Raw genomic sequence first — 17,702 nt, forward strand, 5'->3', positions numbered from 1 at the left:
GTCTAGGGCAGCGACAGAGATGGACTAGGGCAGCGCGATCAAATGGCTGGGTCAACCCGTGTGGTCCATCAGGTCGCATGGTGCCAGCTCTAGTGACCCATTGATGTTTCAAGGCCAATCCACCTGACCCCACGCCCGACAACGGCACAGATCGTTAGGGCCTACAGGTATCGTCTAGGGCGGCGACAGAGATGGACTAGGGCAGCGCGATCAAATGGCTGGGTCGACCCGTGTGGTCCATCAGGTCGCATGGTGCCGGCTCTAGTGACCCATTGATGTTTCAAGGCCAATCCACCTGACCCATTGGCCTCGACAAATTGGGTCGGGTCAGTGACCCAGACGGCCAACCCGGCCCATTCCCATCTTGAATTCCCATCTTGAGATGAGGCGACATCAAAAGGCACCCCCAAATATTCTCTGTTACTGCATAGTACTCCCTCCAAATATTCTCTGTTACTGCATAGTACTCCCTTCGTAAACTAATATAAGAGCATTTAATCACTAGTTTAGTAATCTAAACACTCTTATATTAGTTTATAGAGGGAGTAATTAACAATGTTTATAGATTCGGCTATATTATTTCGTAGTAAAAATATAAAACTGGGCCGACAGGCCCCCCTTTGTTCTGAAGAACCATATAGCACTGTGAGCCAACATTTACTCAGAAAAAAAACCATGAGACAACAAAGACCAGACATGTTGGTTTCTCAAAAAAAAACAGACATGTTCTCACTCCAAACATAGAAAAATACAAGAACATATATATCTGGTGGAGCAATACAGATATCTCAGAATAATAATGTGATTTCCCCAATGATACATAAGAATCAGTTTGAGTTCCACCAATGATAAATATGAATCATTTCCAGCACCAATGGAAGTTCATCTAGGGCCTAATGACAGGAGAATAATGCGGTGCTGCAAAGCAGCATAATGAAACAGTTGAAGAATTGGACAACCAACCTCATCAAGCTCAGAGTGCGGCTCGCCGCATAATGAAACAGTTGAAGAATTGGACAACCAACCTCATCAAGCTCAGAGTGCGGCTTTCGGCGAGCTGATGACCGTCGCTTGACCAGAAAAGAGTCAATCAGACTTGCCCACCTGTGCACCCACCTCCTGCAGATAGTGCTCGGCGTCCAAAGCAGCCATGCAACCTGTATATACCGACGAGTTAGCTGTTTGCCGCAGAATCATATGCTCAGCTGGAGCCACTAAGGTCAATTCCCAATAAATGGTACTCCGTTGTCAACAGGCACCAGGCAGGGACAGGATTATCTTGCAAGTAAGACTGAAACTTGGATAACACATCTAAAACTACTAACAAGAGAAAAACGTCATATAACATATCCAAGGTTGAGTACGTACTCCCTCCGTTCAGAAATACTTGTCGGAGAAATGGATGTATCTAGATGTATTTTAGTTTAAATACATCCATTTTTGCGACAAGTAATTCTGGACAGAGGGAGTATTTGTCAACAGGCACCAAGCAGAGACGGAGGATTACATATTGCAAGCAAGACTCAATCTTGCATAACACATCTAAAACTACTAAGAGAAAAAGGGTTCAACTTATACGACCAATAGGACCATGTTAAGCATGGATCTGTTGGTTTTTGAACCGTAGAACAAAACTACCCAGGAGTTACACAAACGTACGTGCAAGCTAGCAAGCAATCTAGCAAGCAGCTGGATGGATTCCTAGCAAAGCTAGCTAAGCTAGCGATCGTACGTATCCGGCGGATCGCAGCGATTCGTAACTCAACGAGAAACCGATCGATGTAGTATTGCTACAGGCTCGTCTCGAGCCTGGTAAACTTCTGTATTGCTTTGATCTTGATACAAAGACTACACAGGGGTATACGTATATATATTGCTAAGCTAGGCCTACTGCAAACCGACTCGGTTTGCAATACTACTACTAATCCTACTCGGTTTGCAATACTAACCAAATTAGGACACACGTGTATGTTTAGACTACAACTAGGTTAATTACTACATTCACCTCCTTAACCTTGTTGATATGTCTTCATTGCTTGCACTCCGACTTTCTTCCTCATCTCGATGAACTTCTGTCGACCGAGGGACTTGGTGAAAATATCGGCAAGCTGGTCCTTCGTATTCACGTGCAGAACTTCTATCATCCCTTCCTCAACGCACTCCCGGATATGATGGAACCGGGTATCTATGTGCTTGCTCCTTTCGTGATGAACCGGATTTTTGCACAATGAGATTGCAGCTTGGTTGTCAATCTTTAATGACACCTTCTGCACCTCCCGCTTTGCAAGAATAGCTAGGAGTCTTCTCAGCCAAACTGCTTGACAAGCCGCCGTGCTTGCCGCTATGTATTCTGCCTCGCATGAAGACAGTGCCACCACCTTTTGCTTCTGAGAATTCCAGCTAATCGGATTCGGGCCAAGGTAGAAAACCATGCCCGTTGTGCTCTTTCGGTCATCAACATCACCTGCCATGTCACTATCTGAATATCCACAAAGGATCAATCCTTTCTTTCCCTTTCTGTACGTGCAGCCAAAGATTAATTGTGCCTTTCACATAGCGTAGAATTTGATTGACCGCGCTCATGTGTTCGGTTGTCGGTTTCTCCATGAAACGACTCACGATCCCGACTGAATAAGCCAAGTCAGGTCGGGTATGCACCAAGTATCTTAGGCTACCCACAACGCTTCGATACATTGTGGTGTCCACCGGCGGATTTGAGCTACGCTTGCTCAACTTGTGATGTTGGTCCATTGGAACTTGTGTCGCGTAGCAATCTGACATGCCACACTTGTCCAATAACTTGACCGCGTAAGCCGATTGACATAGGGAAATCTCTCCGGAGCTTTGCTTCACTTCGATGCCCAAGTAATAGCTGAGTAATCCCAGATCACTCATGCTAAACTTGTTCTTCATTTGCGCCTTGAAACGTTCAATTTCTTGTACGCTATCTCCGGTGATAATCAGATCGTCGACATAAACTCCAACTAGCAGGTTTGAGCCTTTGGAGTTCTTTGTATAGACTGCGTGCTCGAGAGGACATCTCTTGAACCCGAGCGAGACCAGACTTCGGTCTAACTTTGAGTTCCAAGCTCTTGGCGCTTGCTTTAACCCGTAAAGTGCCTTCTTGAGCTTGTAAACTTTCCCTTCTTCGCCTTTCTTCTCGTAGCCGAGGGGTTGTTCCACGTACACTTCTTCTGTGAGATCGCCGTTGAGGAAAGCGGATTTAACATCCATATGATGAACCTTCCAATCCTCTTGTGCTGCCAAAGCTAGGAGCACTCTCACCGTCTCGATTCGAGCAACCGGTGCAAACACCTCATCATAGTCAACTCCTTGACGTTGAACGTAGCCCTTTGCAACGAGTCTTGCCTTGTACTTCACAATGGCACCCTCCGTGTCCTTCTTTAACTTGTAAACCCACTTCAAACCTATCGTCTTTTGGTTTGGAGGGTTACCAAAGTCCACGTGCCATTGCTCTCAATTGCCTTCATCTCCTCATCCATGGCGTGCGTCCAGCTAGGACTTTTTCTCGCCTCTACGAAGTTCGCCGGCTCCTCAACTCCGAACAGACATAGTCCGGAGTACTCGAGCGTAACTGGCTTTGTGTACTTGTAGACTTTCTTGAGGGTCTTGTAGCGACGAGGCCCTGAGGAGTCCGTTGTGGCTTGCGAAGGAGGCGACACAAATTGTGTCGGTGTGGATGCACTTGAGGAAGACGGCTGAGACCCTGGTGTGTCATCGACATCCGTGTCGTCGGCGTAGTCGTCGTGACCGTGACCATCATCTTGATTGTCGTCGTCACTATGCGCCTCGTTGTCAATGTTGTCGTCGAGATCTCCGCCTGTGTCGTGCGCGGCGTTGTCGCTATCTCCTTGCGACCTATGCGCGTCGTCGTCGGTGTCGGCACCATGATGATCACTACCATTGTGGTCACCTTGGTTGGGCGTCTTGCCAATCACCTGGACATCCTCCCCTGCATCATCATCAGTTGGAAATTCAACTGCAAATATGTTACTGTTTGAAGCATCGTCGGCTGCGGCGCTCCAATTCCATGCTTGGTTTTCTTCAAACACGACGTCGCGTGAAATCCGTAGACGCTTGGTTTGTGGATCGTAGAAACGGTACGCCTTGGTGCCAAAACTGCTCTCGTATCCGATGAACACCATCTTGGTGCTACGATCGGCAAGCTTTGAGAGGTGCGGCTCCGCCGTCTTCACATGTGCCACGCACCCGAATGTCCGTAGATGAGACACATTCGGCTTACGTCCGTAAATTGCTTCATACGGAGTTTTGCCGATCACCGCCTTCGTTGGAGCCCGGTTGAGAAGATAGACCGCCATCGAGACAGCTTCTCCCCAGAAAGTCCCTGGCACGTTCTTGCTCTTGAGTAAACTCCTTGCCATGTCAACGACGGTTCGGTTGCGCCTTTCAACGACCCCATTCTGCTGCGGCGTGTAAGGTGCCGTGAGGAACCTCTTTATGCCAATCTTCTCGCAGTAGTCGTTGAACTCATTCGACGTAAACTCTCCGCCGCGATCTGTCCGTAGAGCGCGAACCTTCAGCTTGTGTTCCATCTCTGTTGCAGCCTTCAGCTTCTTGAATGCTTCAAACGCCTCATCTTTAGACCGTAGGAGAATGACCCACATATATCTCGAGTAGTCGTCTACCACAAGGAAGAAATACTTCTTTCCAGCGTGAGTTGCCGGGGTGATAGGGCCACATAGATCACCATGGAGCAGCTCGAGTGCATTACTTGCACGATAGGTAGACTGAGCAGGGAATGGCCTGCGGTGCTGTTTTCCAACCAAGCACCCGTCACATACTCGATCAATATGGTCGATAACTGGCATCCCGGATACCATCTCCATCTTTGACATCTTCTTCAAGGCGTAGAAGTTAACGTGTCCAAATCTAGCATGCCATAACCACGAATCATCATCACTCTTGGCAAGCCAACACTCCGGTTGAGATTGATCAAGGTTGAGGATATAGAGCCTATTCCGTGTGCGATTAACACGAGCTAGCACGTTTCGGAGGTTGTCGAAGATCGTCATCACTCCGCTCTCTATGTTCACCTTGCATCCATTCTCGTCAAGCTTCCCAATAGAGATGATGTTGTTGCGCAGCCGTGGGATGTAGTACACTCCGATGAGTATGCGATGTTCGCCTGTGAGACCCTCAAAGAGGACAGATCCTTGCCCGCAAATCTCCACAGCTGAACCATCACCGAACTTGACCGAGCCTTCAACATCGTATTCCAGCTCGAGGAATTTCTCCTTGCACCCCGTCATGTGGTTACTGGCACCCGTGTCGAGATACCACGACACGTTTTGATCACCGGATAACTTTGGTGTCACTTTTTCCTCATGAAGTAGCACCTTCCGGCTTGGTTTTACAACCACCGTTTCAGCGAGATCACAAACTTCGGCCATCAGAAGACCTGGACCTTCGTCTTCCTGCTTTGCCAAATTTGCCTTGATCTCCCGCTTGTTAGGCTTTGGACAATCCTTCGCAAAGTGACCCATCTTATTGCAGTTATAGCACTTGACCTCGGACAAGTCCAAGTTCCGTGGTTTCTGCTCTTTAGATTGGCCTGCCTTACCATGACCTTGTGGTTTGCCTTTTCCGGTTTGTCCATCGCCCTTCGTGTTGCTTGAGCCTTCGCCACCGTCACGCCTTCCTTTGCTACTTGGGGCCTCCCAATCTGCGCGCGAGTACATGAGTTGGTCACTACCTCCTCCTTTGCCTTTCCGACAGCCACGAGCATTCTCTTCCCATGTCCGCAATCGTCCGATCGCCTCCGTTATGGTCATGTCGTCGATGTCGTAAAGCTGCTCGAGCGTGCCGATGATGTACGTGAATTTATCAGTGACTGGACTGAAAAACTTCTCCACGATCTCGGTCTCATCGAGCTTTGCACCAAGCGCGCGGATCTCTCCCACCAAAGTAGTAAGACGCATGGCATATTCATTCACCGATTCAGTTTCCTCCATCTGCAACTTGTGAAATTGGCGTTTCAGCACTTGTGCCCGAGCCTTGGTGACGCGATCTTCTCCGATCCTCATCTCCTTGAGTGCGTTCCACGCCTCTCTTGCCGTCTCGAACTCCGCCAATGTCATCAGCACGGAATCCGGCACAGACTAGGCTATGGCGGCCATGGCACCTTCGTCGCGCTCCTCGTCGATGTCGTCGTCCGTGATGGCCTCCCACACTCGAAGGGATCGAAGAATAATCTTCATCTTCACCGCCCACACGCCGTAGTTGGCGTCGGTGAGCATCGGGTACTGGATGGGGATGTTGCGATGCGCCTGGACGTTAGCGCCGCTCGTTCCTCCACCACTGGTTGCTGACTTGACGCCCTTCTTCACCTTGTCGCCGTTCTTGTTCGCCTTGGCACCGCCGCTGCCGGACTTGACCGACTCAGCGTCGCTGTCCGTCATCGTAGATCGTAGATCGTCGAGGCTCTAGATACCAATTGTTGGTTTTTGAACCGTAGAACAAAACTATCCAGGAGTTACACAAACGTACGTGCAAGCTAGCAAGCAATCTAGCAAGCAGCTGGATGGATTCCTGGCAAAGCTAGCTAAGCTAGCGATCGTACGTATCCGGCGGATCGCAGCGATTCGTAACTCAACGAGAAACCGATCGATGTAGTATTGCTACAGGCTCGTCTCGAGCCTGGTAAACTTCTGTATTGCTTTGATCTTGATACAAAGACTACACAGGGGTATACGTATATATATTGCTAAGCTAGGCCTACTGCAAACCGACTCGGTTTGCAATGCTACTACTAATCCTACTCGGTTTGCAATACTAACCAAATTAGGACACACGTGTACGTTTAGACTACAACTAGGTTAATTACTACAGGATCGACCAACATAAGATTCTGGCTAAAACACAAACTACTAGTTCGACAAAAAAACCATGTGCCAAACATATGAGTTCCAGAGCAAGGATACATTGGTCCTCTGCCCACCGTTGGCCATTGGAAGTGACACATACGCAAAGCATTAGTAACATGTGTTTTCAGTGACAAATATAATAACACAAAAATCAGGTGGCAGATCCAATACTTAACAAAGCAGCATCTATGATATTTTAATGAATAATAACTTTCTGTATATGAATACTGTTCAGCACATACATTACCAGTACCAGAAAGTTTAATTACATCGCAAACCTGAGGATAAATGTACTTACATGTGTGGTGAGGGTCCTAGGCTGACTAACAAATAATTTTGGAACAGAACCTTACTATATTAACACAAGAGCACTAACTTGATTGATTGAGTGCTACTACCATGAGATGACCATAACATTCTGCAGTCCCACTCAGGAATTTTAGAGTGAGCCACAAGTGTATAGCACTGAAAGGGAATCTTCTAACCAAGATAGAGGGTGCGCCCTTGTTTGTTACCACAGGTATGAAGCACCTGAAACTAATTACATGAATATTTCCCTTGTAGCCCCAACGGGAAACTTCAAAATAGCACGAAGTGGAAATTACTGCCAGTTCAATAATTCCCCGTCAGCTATGATTGGACACTAGTCGGATCATTTTTTATGGGCACTGCAGAAAATTTGGAACAGGGCATGCCTTGAGAGGAAAGTAATGAAACCCTGTTGAACTGATCTGCTGCATGTGTCCTGTCCTACAAATGGGCAGGCAAGTTTACAATCTGGAGCTGAAGAGGAGAATTTGCTGGCTGGAGCAGCACGCCTGCAGGGGTATGTGCTGAAGCGACATGAGAAGGGTCAGGGGCTAATAAGAATCAAGCTCGACTGAAGTTCGACTGCCACTCCTGAGGATGTCGCAAGAGCACCCGTGTTTTGCAGCCCTGATGGCTCTTTTAAGAGATGTTCATGCAGTTCGATGGAATTAGCTTAAATAATTTAGCTTAGTTCCAGTTAACCTAGGTTTGATAAGCCAGGAAGGCGGTAAAAACCTGAAAGTTTTCAATCGTTCTGTTACATATTTTCTGCTTTCCTTTGGTTGTTGGACCCGTGGTTTATTCTGTTACGGAAAAGTACTGGAGCCCTGCTACCAAGGTTACTCTTATGAAAAAAAGGAAAAATTCCATTACCCTTGCTTGCAAACAGTAAGGTGTTACCCTTGCTTGGAAACACTAAGGTGTCCCTAATAGTCAGCAGGTTTGGGCACCAACAGTCCAACACATCCCAGAAAGCAAACTAATTTTTAGTACAATGTTGGCAATATAAATAATTAAACTCGTTTGTTTTCAAAGCTCAAACACCACATTCTATTGTCACTATAAAGAATAATTCAAAGAAGCAATTGGTCAACAAGCATATGAACATATATAGTCATTAATTCATAGATTACCATATGTATACAAATTGATCACTCGCAACACTTATACAATCAATTCACATAGTGCTATAGTAATACCTGATCCAGCAGCAGTAATGGCCTGACGATACTTCTTATCCTGCACGTCTCCAGCAGCAAAGACCCCCTCCACACTGGTATGTGTAGAGCCCGGCTTGGTGGCCACATACCCATCGGCATGGAGCTCAAGCTGCCCATTGAGAAACTTGGTGGCCGGCTCATGCCCGATGGCGAAGAAAAGCCCGGACACCTGAAGGTCAGACACCTCACCAGTCACCAAGTTCTTGACCTTGACCCCAGCTAATGGGCCGCCGCCTGCACCGCCGTAAGCCTCGACGACCTCCGAGTCCCAGACAACCTGGATCTTAGGATTGGAGAGCGCCCTAGCCTGCATAATCTTGGAGGCGCGGAAGGTGTTGCGCCGGTGGATGATGTACACTTGGGATCCGTACTTGGTGAGGAAGTTGCCTTCCTCCATGGCGGAATCACCGCCGCCGATGACGGCGATGGGCTTGTTCCGGAAGATGGGCGCAGCGCCGTCGCAGACGGCGCAGGCGGAGATGCCGCGGTTCCAGTAGGTGTCGGAACCGGAGAAATGGAGGCGGCGCGCGACGGCGCCCGTGGCGACGACGACGGTGTCGGCGAGGACGGTGGTGGAGTCGGAGGTGACGCGGAAGGGGCGGGCGGAGAAGTCGACCTCGGTGACGGTCTCGGAGAGGATGTTGGTGCCGAAGCGGACGGACTGGGCGCGGCAGTTGTCCATGAGGTCGATGCCCATGATGCCGGTGGGGAATCCGGGGAAGTTCTCGACGTCGGTGGTGGTGGTGAGCTGGCCCCCCGCGGCGATGTCGTTGGCCATCCAGCCCTCGAAGAGCACGGGCTTGAGCTCCGCGCGGGCCGCGTAGATGGCCGCCGTGTGCGCGGCCGGGCCGCTGCCGATGATGCACACGCGCGTGCGGAGCGGCGCCGCGGCGGATCCCTCCATGGCTGCTAGGCTTGGCTACGGCTGCGGCGGCGGCGGCGGCGGCTCAGGGTTTCGGGGGGATTGAAATGTCTGCTCGTGTCGTAGGTCAATGGATCTTACGAGTCCGTGTGAAACGCGTCAAAGAAAAAAAAAAAAAAAAAACAGGTCCGTGTGAGCCAACCGGCCAATCAATGACCGCAGTGAGACTGTTAGACCAGCAATCGTGACTGGTCTGCGATAAAGACAACTGCGTGCAAAAGGGTTTATTTTTCGGCTGTTACGCGTTCATCCACTGTAAACATCCCCATCTGGCGCGCCGATCGGCATTCAGTAATTCCTGAAACAATGGTCGAGTTAAAGAAACAATTGCTTTGTTATAAAAAATAAATTTTAGATTCATTAAATCCTAAAACAAACATCGAGTTTCAGAAACATCGCTTTGTTGTAGAAGTTTTTTTCCTTCGTCTTTCTGGAACAGCGGCCGTGTTACAGAAACAACGAATGGGTTGCACAAACAATTCCTTCAACTCCTGAAACAACAGCCGCGTTACAGAAACAACGAGCGCGTTGCAGAAAATTGGAGGGGGTGAATGGCTGCAAGATTAGAGGGGAGGTAGAGGAAGCAGAATGGAAGAGAAGCGAGGGCTGACCCAGGGCGAGGCGGGGCGAGCCGGCGCAGCGACCGACAACGCAGCGTGAGGTCGACGTTGGGCCATGGGGCAGCGGCGGACTACCATGGGGCGCAGCGTGAGGTCGGCGTCGGGCCATGGGGCAGCGGCCGACGGCCATGGGGCGCAGCGTGAGGTCGGCGTCGGGACATGGGGCAGCGGCCGGCAGCCATGGGGCGCAGCGTGAGGTCGGCGTCCAGCCATGAGGCGCAGCGGCCGACGGCCATAGGGCCATGGACTGACGACGGTGGCGGTTCACCGGAATCCGACAGGCTCGTCACCGCGGGCGTAGTAGCGGGAGCTTTGCGGACGGAGGCGGAGGCGCGGCATGGACAGGTGAGGAGCCCCAGCTTTAGCCCCGTTCCTGAAACAACGCTCCAGTTTCAGGAAACAGGCGCGGCCAGGTCGCTGGGCGCGGGCACGATTTTGTCCGTCAGATGGAGGCGAGATCAATGGACGAGGAGGCGGCGGATAGATCAATCGGATCAGCTGGTGGGAGGTGAGACTTTTCTGACGAGTGCTACGCGTCCGCCGGATGATCATTTTAAAAGATCGATCCGATTACGAGCCGTCGGATATGGCATCATCATGTAGACGTGGCACGTCTTCCATTCGTACAACAAAGCTGGTGTTGCGGAAACTTCTACAACATAGGTCTTGTTATAGAAACTTCTCACGACACAGACGATCTCTCACGCCAGTCGCTCCTCGCCGTTTTATGCAACTAATGCTATGTTTCTCAAATATGGATCATGTTGCAATGTGTGACCACTCACTCTTTAACGTCGGGCGCTCCTCCAATGTTGCAACTCGGGCTATGTTTCTGAAACAAGATCTTGTTACAGAAAAAAACCTCACCATCAAAACATTTTTCTTTCTGAAACAAAAGATATGTCGTAAAAAAAATTGAAACAAGACCCTAGTTGCAGAAAAAAAAACTTCACCACCATGTCGTTTTTTCTTTCCGAAACTAGTCATATGTTGCATAAATCTACTCAAACAAGATCCTTATTGCAAAAAAAATGAATACACGGGACTGATTTGTGACAAGCATGAGCACTAGATCAGAACTGATCGGACGGTTACGCAAGCGGCGGACGCTCGCTTGTGCATCAACCGGCTGAATGATAGTGTTTTCCTTTTTTATCTTTTATTGAGTATGTGCAAACATGATTATGACGTTGGAAGATCTTGGTCGTTCCACGGTTGTGATGAAGTCATATTTCTTATAGCAACTTCAATGCGTCGATCCAAACGGATGGCATTTTTATCCGCATTTTATTTGTTTGGATTGATCCGAAGGACATCCGTGTCCATTTTTGTAATTGGGTGGGCGCATGTGCCCAACGCAACCAATGATCTATTTTTAGGCGGCATGGAAAAATATTTTTCAAAACACTAAATCATTAATTAAACATTTTAGCAGGCCGTGATAGTCCACATTACTTTAAAACATAGAATTTAATAAACTAAAAACGAGAAGGCGCGCTGCCCTAGGCTGTTGGAGAACGTCGCATGGGAAACGAAAATTTTCCTACGCGCACGAAGACCTATCATGGTGATGTCCATCTACGAGAGGGGATATTCGATCTACGTACCCTTGTAGATCGCATAGCAGAAGCGTTAGTGAACGCGGTTGATGTAGTGGAACGTCCTCACGTCCCTCGATCTGCCCCGCGAACTATCCCGCGATCAGTCCCACGATCTAGTGGCGGACGGACGGCACCTCCGCGTTCAGCACACGTACAGCCCGACGATGATCTCGGCCTTCTTGATACAGCAGGAGAGACGGAGAGGTAGATGAGTTCTCCGGCAGCGTGACGGCGCTTCGGAGGTTGGTGGTGATCTAATCTCAGCAGGGCTCCGCCCGAGCTCCGCAGAAACGCGATCTAGAGGTAAAACCGTGGAGATATGTGGTCGGGCTGCCGTGGCAAAGTTGTCTCAAATCAGCCCTAAAACCTCCGTATATATAGGGGGAAGAGGGGGAGCCTTGCCTTGGGGTCCAAGGACCCTCAAGGGGGTCGCCCAAGCCAAGGGGGGGAGTCCTCCCCTTCCAAACTGAATCCAACTAGGTTTGGAAGGAGGAGTCCTTCCCCCTTTTCCCACCTCCTCTTTTTTTTCTCTTTGATTTTCTTCCTATGGCGCATAGAGCCTTCTTGGGCTGTCCCACCAGCCCACTAAGGGCTGGTGTGCCACCCCCAAGGCCTATGGGCTTCCCCGGGGTGGGTTGCCCCCCCCCCCCGGTGAACACCCGGAACCCATTCGTCATTCCCGGTACATTCCCGGTAACTCCGAAAACCTTCCGGTAATCAAATGAGGTCATCCTATATATCAATCTTCGTTTCCGGACCATTCCGGAAACCCTCGTGACGTCCGTGATCTCATCCGGGACTCCGAACAACATTCAGTAACCAACCATATAACTCAAATACGCATAAAACAACGTCGAACCTTAAGTGTGCAGACCCTGCGGGTTCGAGAACTATGTAGACATGACCCGAGTGACTCCTCGGTCAATATCCAATAGCGGGACCTAGATGTCCATATTGGATCCCACATATTCTACGAAGATCTTATCGTTTGAACCTCAGTGCCAAGGATTCATATAATCCCGTATGTCATTCCCTTTGTCCTTCGGTATGTTACTTCCCGAGATTCGATCGTCAGTATCCGCATACCTATTTCAATCTCGTTTACCGGCAAGTCTCTTTACTCGTTCCGTAATACAAGATCCCGCAACTTACACTAAGTCACATTGCTTGCAAGGCTTGTGTGTGATGTTGTATTACTGAGTGGGCCCCGAGATACCTCTCCGTCACACGGAGTGACAAATCCCAGTCTCGATCCATACTAACTCAACGAACACCTTCGGAGATACCTGTAGAGCATCTTTATAGTCACCCAGTTACGTTGCGACGTTTGATAAACACAAAGCATTCCTTCGGTGTCAGTGAGTTATATGATCTCATGGTCATAGGAACAAATACTTGACACGCAGAAAACAGTAGCAAAAAAATGACACGATCAATATGCTACGTCTATTAGTTTGGGTCTAGTCCATCACGTGATTCTCCTAATGACGTGATCCAGTTATCAAGCAACAACACCTTGTTCATAATCAAAAGACCCTGACTATCTTTGATCAACTGGCTAGCCAACTAGAGGCTTGCCAGGGACAGTGTTTTGTCTATGTATCCACACATGTATATAAGTCTTCATTCAATACAATTATAGCATGGATAATAAACGATTATCTTGATACAGGAATTATAATAATAACTATATTTATTATTGCCTCTAGGGCATAATTTCAACAGTCTCCCACTTGCACTAGAGTCAATAATCTAGCCCTCACATCATCATGCGAATTACATTGTAATAAATCTAACACCCATATAGTTCTGATGTTGATCATGCTTTGCCCGTGGAAGAGGTTTAGTCAGCGGGTCTGCTACATTCAGATCCGAGTGCACTTTGCATATATTTACGTCCTCCCCTTCGACGTAGTCGCGGATGAGGTTGAAGCGTCGTTTGATGTGTCTGGACTTCTTGTGAAACCGTGGTTCCTTTGCTAGGGCAATGGCACCCGTGTTGTCACAGAACAAGGTTATTGGATTCAGTGCGCTTGGCACTACTCCAAGATCCGTCATGAACTGCTTCATCCAGACACCCTCCTTAGCCGCCTCCGAGGCAGCCATGTACTCCGCTTCACATGTAGAATCTGCTACGACGCTTTGCTTGGAACTGCACCAGCTTAGCGCACCCCCATTAAGAATAAATACGTATCCGGTCTACGACTTAGAGTCGTCCGGATCTGTGTCAAAGCTTGCATCGACGTAACCCTTTACGGCGAGCTCTTCGTCACCTCCATACACGAGAAACATCTCCTTAGTCCTTTTCAGGTACTTCAGGATATTCTTGACCGCCGTCCAGTGATCCACTCCTGGATTACTCTAGAACTTGCCTGCCATACTTATGGCCAAGCTAACGTCCGGTCTAGTGCACAACATTGCATACATGATAGAACCTATGGCTGAAGCATAGGGGACGGTGCTCATATGCTCTCTATCCTCATCAGTTGCTGGGCACTAAGTCTTACTCAATCTTGTACCTTGTAGAACTGGCAAGAACCCTTTCTTGGACTGTTCCATTTTGAACCTCTTCAAAACTTTATCAAGGTATGTGCTTTGTGAAAGTCCTATCACGCATTTCGATCTATCCCTGTAGATCTTAATGCCTAGAATGTAAGCAGCTTCTCCTAGGTCCTTCATAGAGAAACTTTTATTCAAGTAATCCTTTATGCTCTCCTAAAACTCTACGTTGTTTCCAATCAGCAATATGTCATCCACATATAATATTAGAAACGCCACAGAGCTCCCACTCACTTTCTTGTAAATACAAGATTCCCCAACCACTTGTATAAACCCAAATGCTTTGATCACCTCATCAAAGCGTTTGTTCCAACTCCGAGATGCTTGCACCAGCCCATAAATGGATCGCTGGAGCTTGCACACCTTGTTAGCATTCTTAGGATCGACAAAACCTTCGGGTTGCATCATATACAACTCTTCCTTAAGGAAACCGTTAAGGAACGCCGTTTTGACATCCATCTGCCAGATTTCATAATCGAAAAATGCAGCTATTGCTAACATGATTCTGACAGACTTAAGCATCGCTACGGGTGAGAATGTCTCATCGTAGTCAACTCCTTGAACTTGTGAAAAACCCTTTGCCACAAGTCGAGCTTTATAAATGGTCCCATTACCGTCAGCGTCCATCTTCTTCTTAAAGATCCATTTGTTCTGAATAGCCTTGCGGCCCTCAGGTAGTACTCCCAAAGTCCATACTTTGTTCTCATACATGGATCCTATCTCGGACTTCATGGCCTCTAGCCATTTGTTGGAATCTGGGCCCACCATTGCTTTTTCATATTTTGCAGGTTCATTGTTGTCTAACAACATGATTGACATGACGGGATTACCGTAACACTCTGGAGCAGCATGTGGTCTCGTCGACCTGCGTGGTTCGACAGGAACTTGAACCGGAGTTTCATGATCATCATCATTAACTTCCTCCTCAACCGGCGTCGCAATGACACAGGTTTCCCCTTGCCCTACGCCACCATCCAGAGGGATGAGAGGTTCGACAACCTCGTCAAGTTCTATCTTCCTCCCACTCAATTCTCTCGAGAAAAGCTCTGTTTTTAGCAACAAACACTTTGCCCTCGGATTTGAGATAGAAGGTGTACCCAACTGTCTCTTTTGGGTAACCTATGAAGATGCACTTTTCCGCTTTAGGTTCCAGCTTTTCAGGCTGAAGCTTTTTGACATAAGCATCACATCCCCAAACTTTAAGAAACGACAACTTTGGCCTTTTGCCATACCACAGTTCGTATGGTGTCGTCTCAACGGATTTTGATGGTGCCCTATTTAAAGTGAATGCAGTTGTGTCTAACGCATAACCCCAAAACGATAACGGCAAATCGGTAATAAAGTACGATTTCCTACGCACCATCTCTAATAAAGTACGATTATGACGTTCGGACACACCATTACGCTGTGGTGTTCCAGGCAGTGTCAACTGTGAAACAATTCCACATTGTCTTAAGTGAGCACCAAACTCGAAACTCAGATATTCACCCCCACAATCAGACCGTAGGAACTTGATCTTCTTGTTACGATGATTTTCAACTTCACTCTGAAATTGCTTGAACTTTTCAAATGTTTCACACTTGTGCTTCATTAAGTAGACATAACCATATCTACTCAAATCGTTAGTGAAGGTGAGAAAATAACGATATCCGCCGCGTGCCTCTACGCTCATCGAACCGCACACATCGGTATGTATGATTTCCAACAAGTCACTTGCACGCTCCATTGTTTCGGAGAACGGAGTTTTAGTCATCTTGCCCATGAGGCATGGTTCGCACGTGTCAAGTGAATCAAAGTCAAGTGACTCCAAAAGTCCATCGCATGGAGTTTCTTCATGCGGTTTACACCAATATGACCTAAGCGGCAGTGCCACAAAAAATATGGCGCTATCATTGTTAACTCTAACTCTTTTGGTCTCAATGTTATGTATGTGTGTATCACTATCAAGATTCAATATGAACAATCCTCTCACATTGGGTGCATGACCATAAAAGATGTTACTCATAGAAATAGAACAACCATTATTCTCTGACTTCAAAGAGTAATCGTCTCGCAATAAACAAGATCCAGATATAATGTTCATGCTCAACGCAGGCACTAAATAACAATGATTCAAGTTCATAACTAATCCTGATGGTAACTGAAGTGAAACTGTGCTGACGGCGATTGCATCAACCTTGGAACCATTTCCTACGCGCATCGTTACTTCATCTTTCGCCAGCCTTCGTCTATTCCGCAGTTCCTGTTTCGAGTTGCAAATATGAGCAACAAAACCGGTATCGAATACCGAGGCACTACTACGAGAGCCGGTTGAGTACACATCAATAACATGTATATCAAATATACCTGATTTTTCTTTGGCCGCCTTCTTATCAGCCAGATACTTGGGGCAGTTGCGCTTCCAGTGACCCATACCCTTGCAATAGTAACACTCTGTTTCAGGCTTAGGTCCAGCTTTGGGTTTCTTCGTCGGATTGGCAACATGCTTGTCGCTCTTCTTTGAATTACCCTTCTTGCCTTTGCCGTTTCTCTTGAAACTAGTGGTTTTATTCACCATCAACACTTGATGCTCTTTACGGAGTTCAGACTCTGCGACTTTCAGCATCGCAAACAACTCGCCAGGTGACTTGTTCATCCCTTGCATGTTGTAGTTCAACACAAAGCCTTTATAGCTTGGCGGCAGTGATTGAAGGATTCTGTCAGTGATAGCCTCTTGCGGGAGTTCAATCCCCAGCTCAGCTAGACGGTTTGAGTACCCAGACATTTTGAGCACATGTTCATTGACAAACGAGTTCTCCTCCATCTTGCAAGCATAGAATTGATCGGAGGTCTCATACCTCTCGATCCGGGCGTTCTTCTGAAAGATGAACTTCAACTCCTGGAACATCTCAAATGCTCCAAGACGCTCAAAGCGACGTTGAAGTCCCGGTTCTAAGCCATAGAAGACTGCACATTGAACTACTGAGTAGTCCTCCTTACGTGTTAACCAAGCGTTCTTAACATCCTGGTCAACCGTAGCGGGTGGTTCATCTCCTAGCGCAGCATTAAGGACATAATCCTTCTTCCCAGCTTGTAAGATTAGCTTAAGATTACGAGCCCAGTCTACAAAGTTGTTTCCATCATCTTTCAACTTAGCTTTCTCTAGGAACGTATTAAAATTCAGGGTGACTGTCGCGTGAGCCATGATCTACAACACAAATATATTCAACGTGGACTTAGACTATGTTCAAGATAATTAGAGTTTAACTTAATCAAATTACTCGCTAAACTCCCATTCAAAAAGTACATCTCTCTAGTCATTTGGGTGGTTCATGATCCACTTACACTAGCTCAAGTCCGATCATCACGTGAGTTGAGTATAGTTTCAGTGGTAAGCATCCCTATGCTAATCATATCATCTATATGATTCATGATCGACCTTTCGGTCTCATATGTTCCGAGGCCATGTCTGCACATGCTAGGCTCGTCAAGCTTAACCCGAGTGTTCCGCGTGTGCAACTGTTTTGCACCCGTTGTATGTGAACGTTTAGTCTATCACACCCGATCATCACGTGGTGTCTCAAAAC

At 47.7% G+C, this 17,702-nt stretch overlaps 1 protein-coding gene across 1 annotated transcript; it reads right to left on the bottom strand.

Annotated features, from left to right (window-relative positions):
* Window positions 1-741: 741 nt before the first annotated feature.
* Window positions 742-9,413, bottom strand: LOC123401383 (thioredoxin reductase NTRB). The gene is made up of 2 exons (XM_045095169.1): window positions 8,414-9,413; window positions 742-1,157 (listed from the first exon to the last, which is right to left on the bottom strand). Exons 1-2 carry the CDS (start codon window positions 9,336-9,338, stop codon window positions 1,087-1,089), a joined length of 996 nt encoding a protein of 331 aa, XP_044951104.1. The 5' UTR covers window positions 9,339-9,413; the 3' UTR covers window positions 742-1,086.
* Between the last annotated feature and the right edge of the window lie 8,289 nt (window positions 9,414-17,702).

This window comes from Hordeum vulgare, chromosome 6H, assembly GCF_904849725.1.
Source record: "Hordeum vulgare subsp. vulgare chromosome 6H, MorexV3_pseudomolecules_assembly, whole genome shotgun sequence".
Classification (NCBI taxonomy): domain Eukaryota; kingdom Viridiplantae; phylum Streptophyta; class Magnoliopsida; order Poales; family Poaceae; genus Hordeum; species Hordeum vulgare.

Coding starts and splice junctions, on each gene's coding strand:
- LOC123401383 (XM_045095169.1), bottom strand. CDS start 9,338: ATGGAGGGATCCGCCGCGGCGCCGCTCCGCACGCGCGTGTGCATCATC. Junction 1,158..8,413: donor CATTACTGCTGCTGGATCAG/GTATTACTATAG, acceptor CGGTATATACAG/GTTGCATGGCTGCTTTGGAC.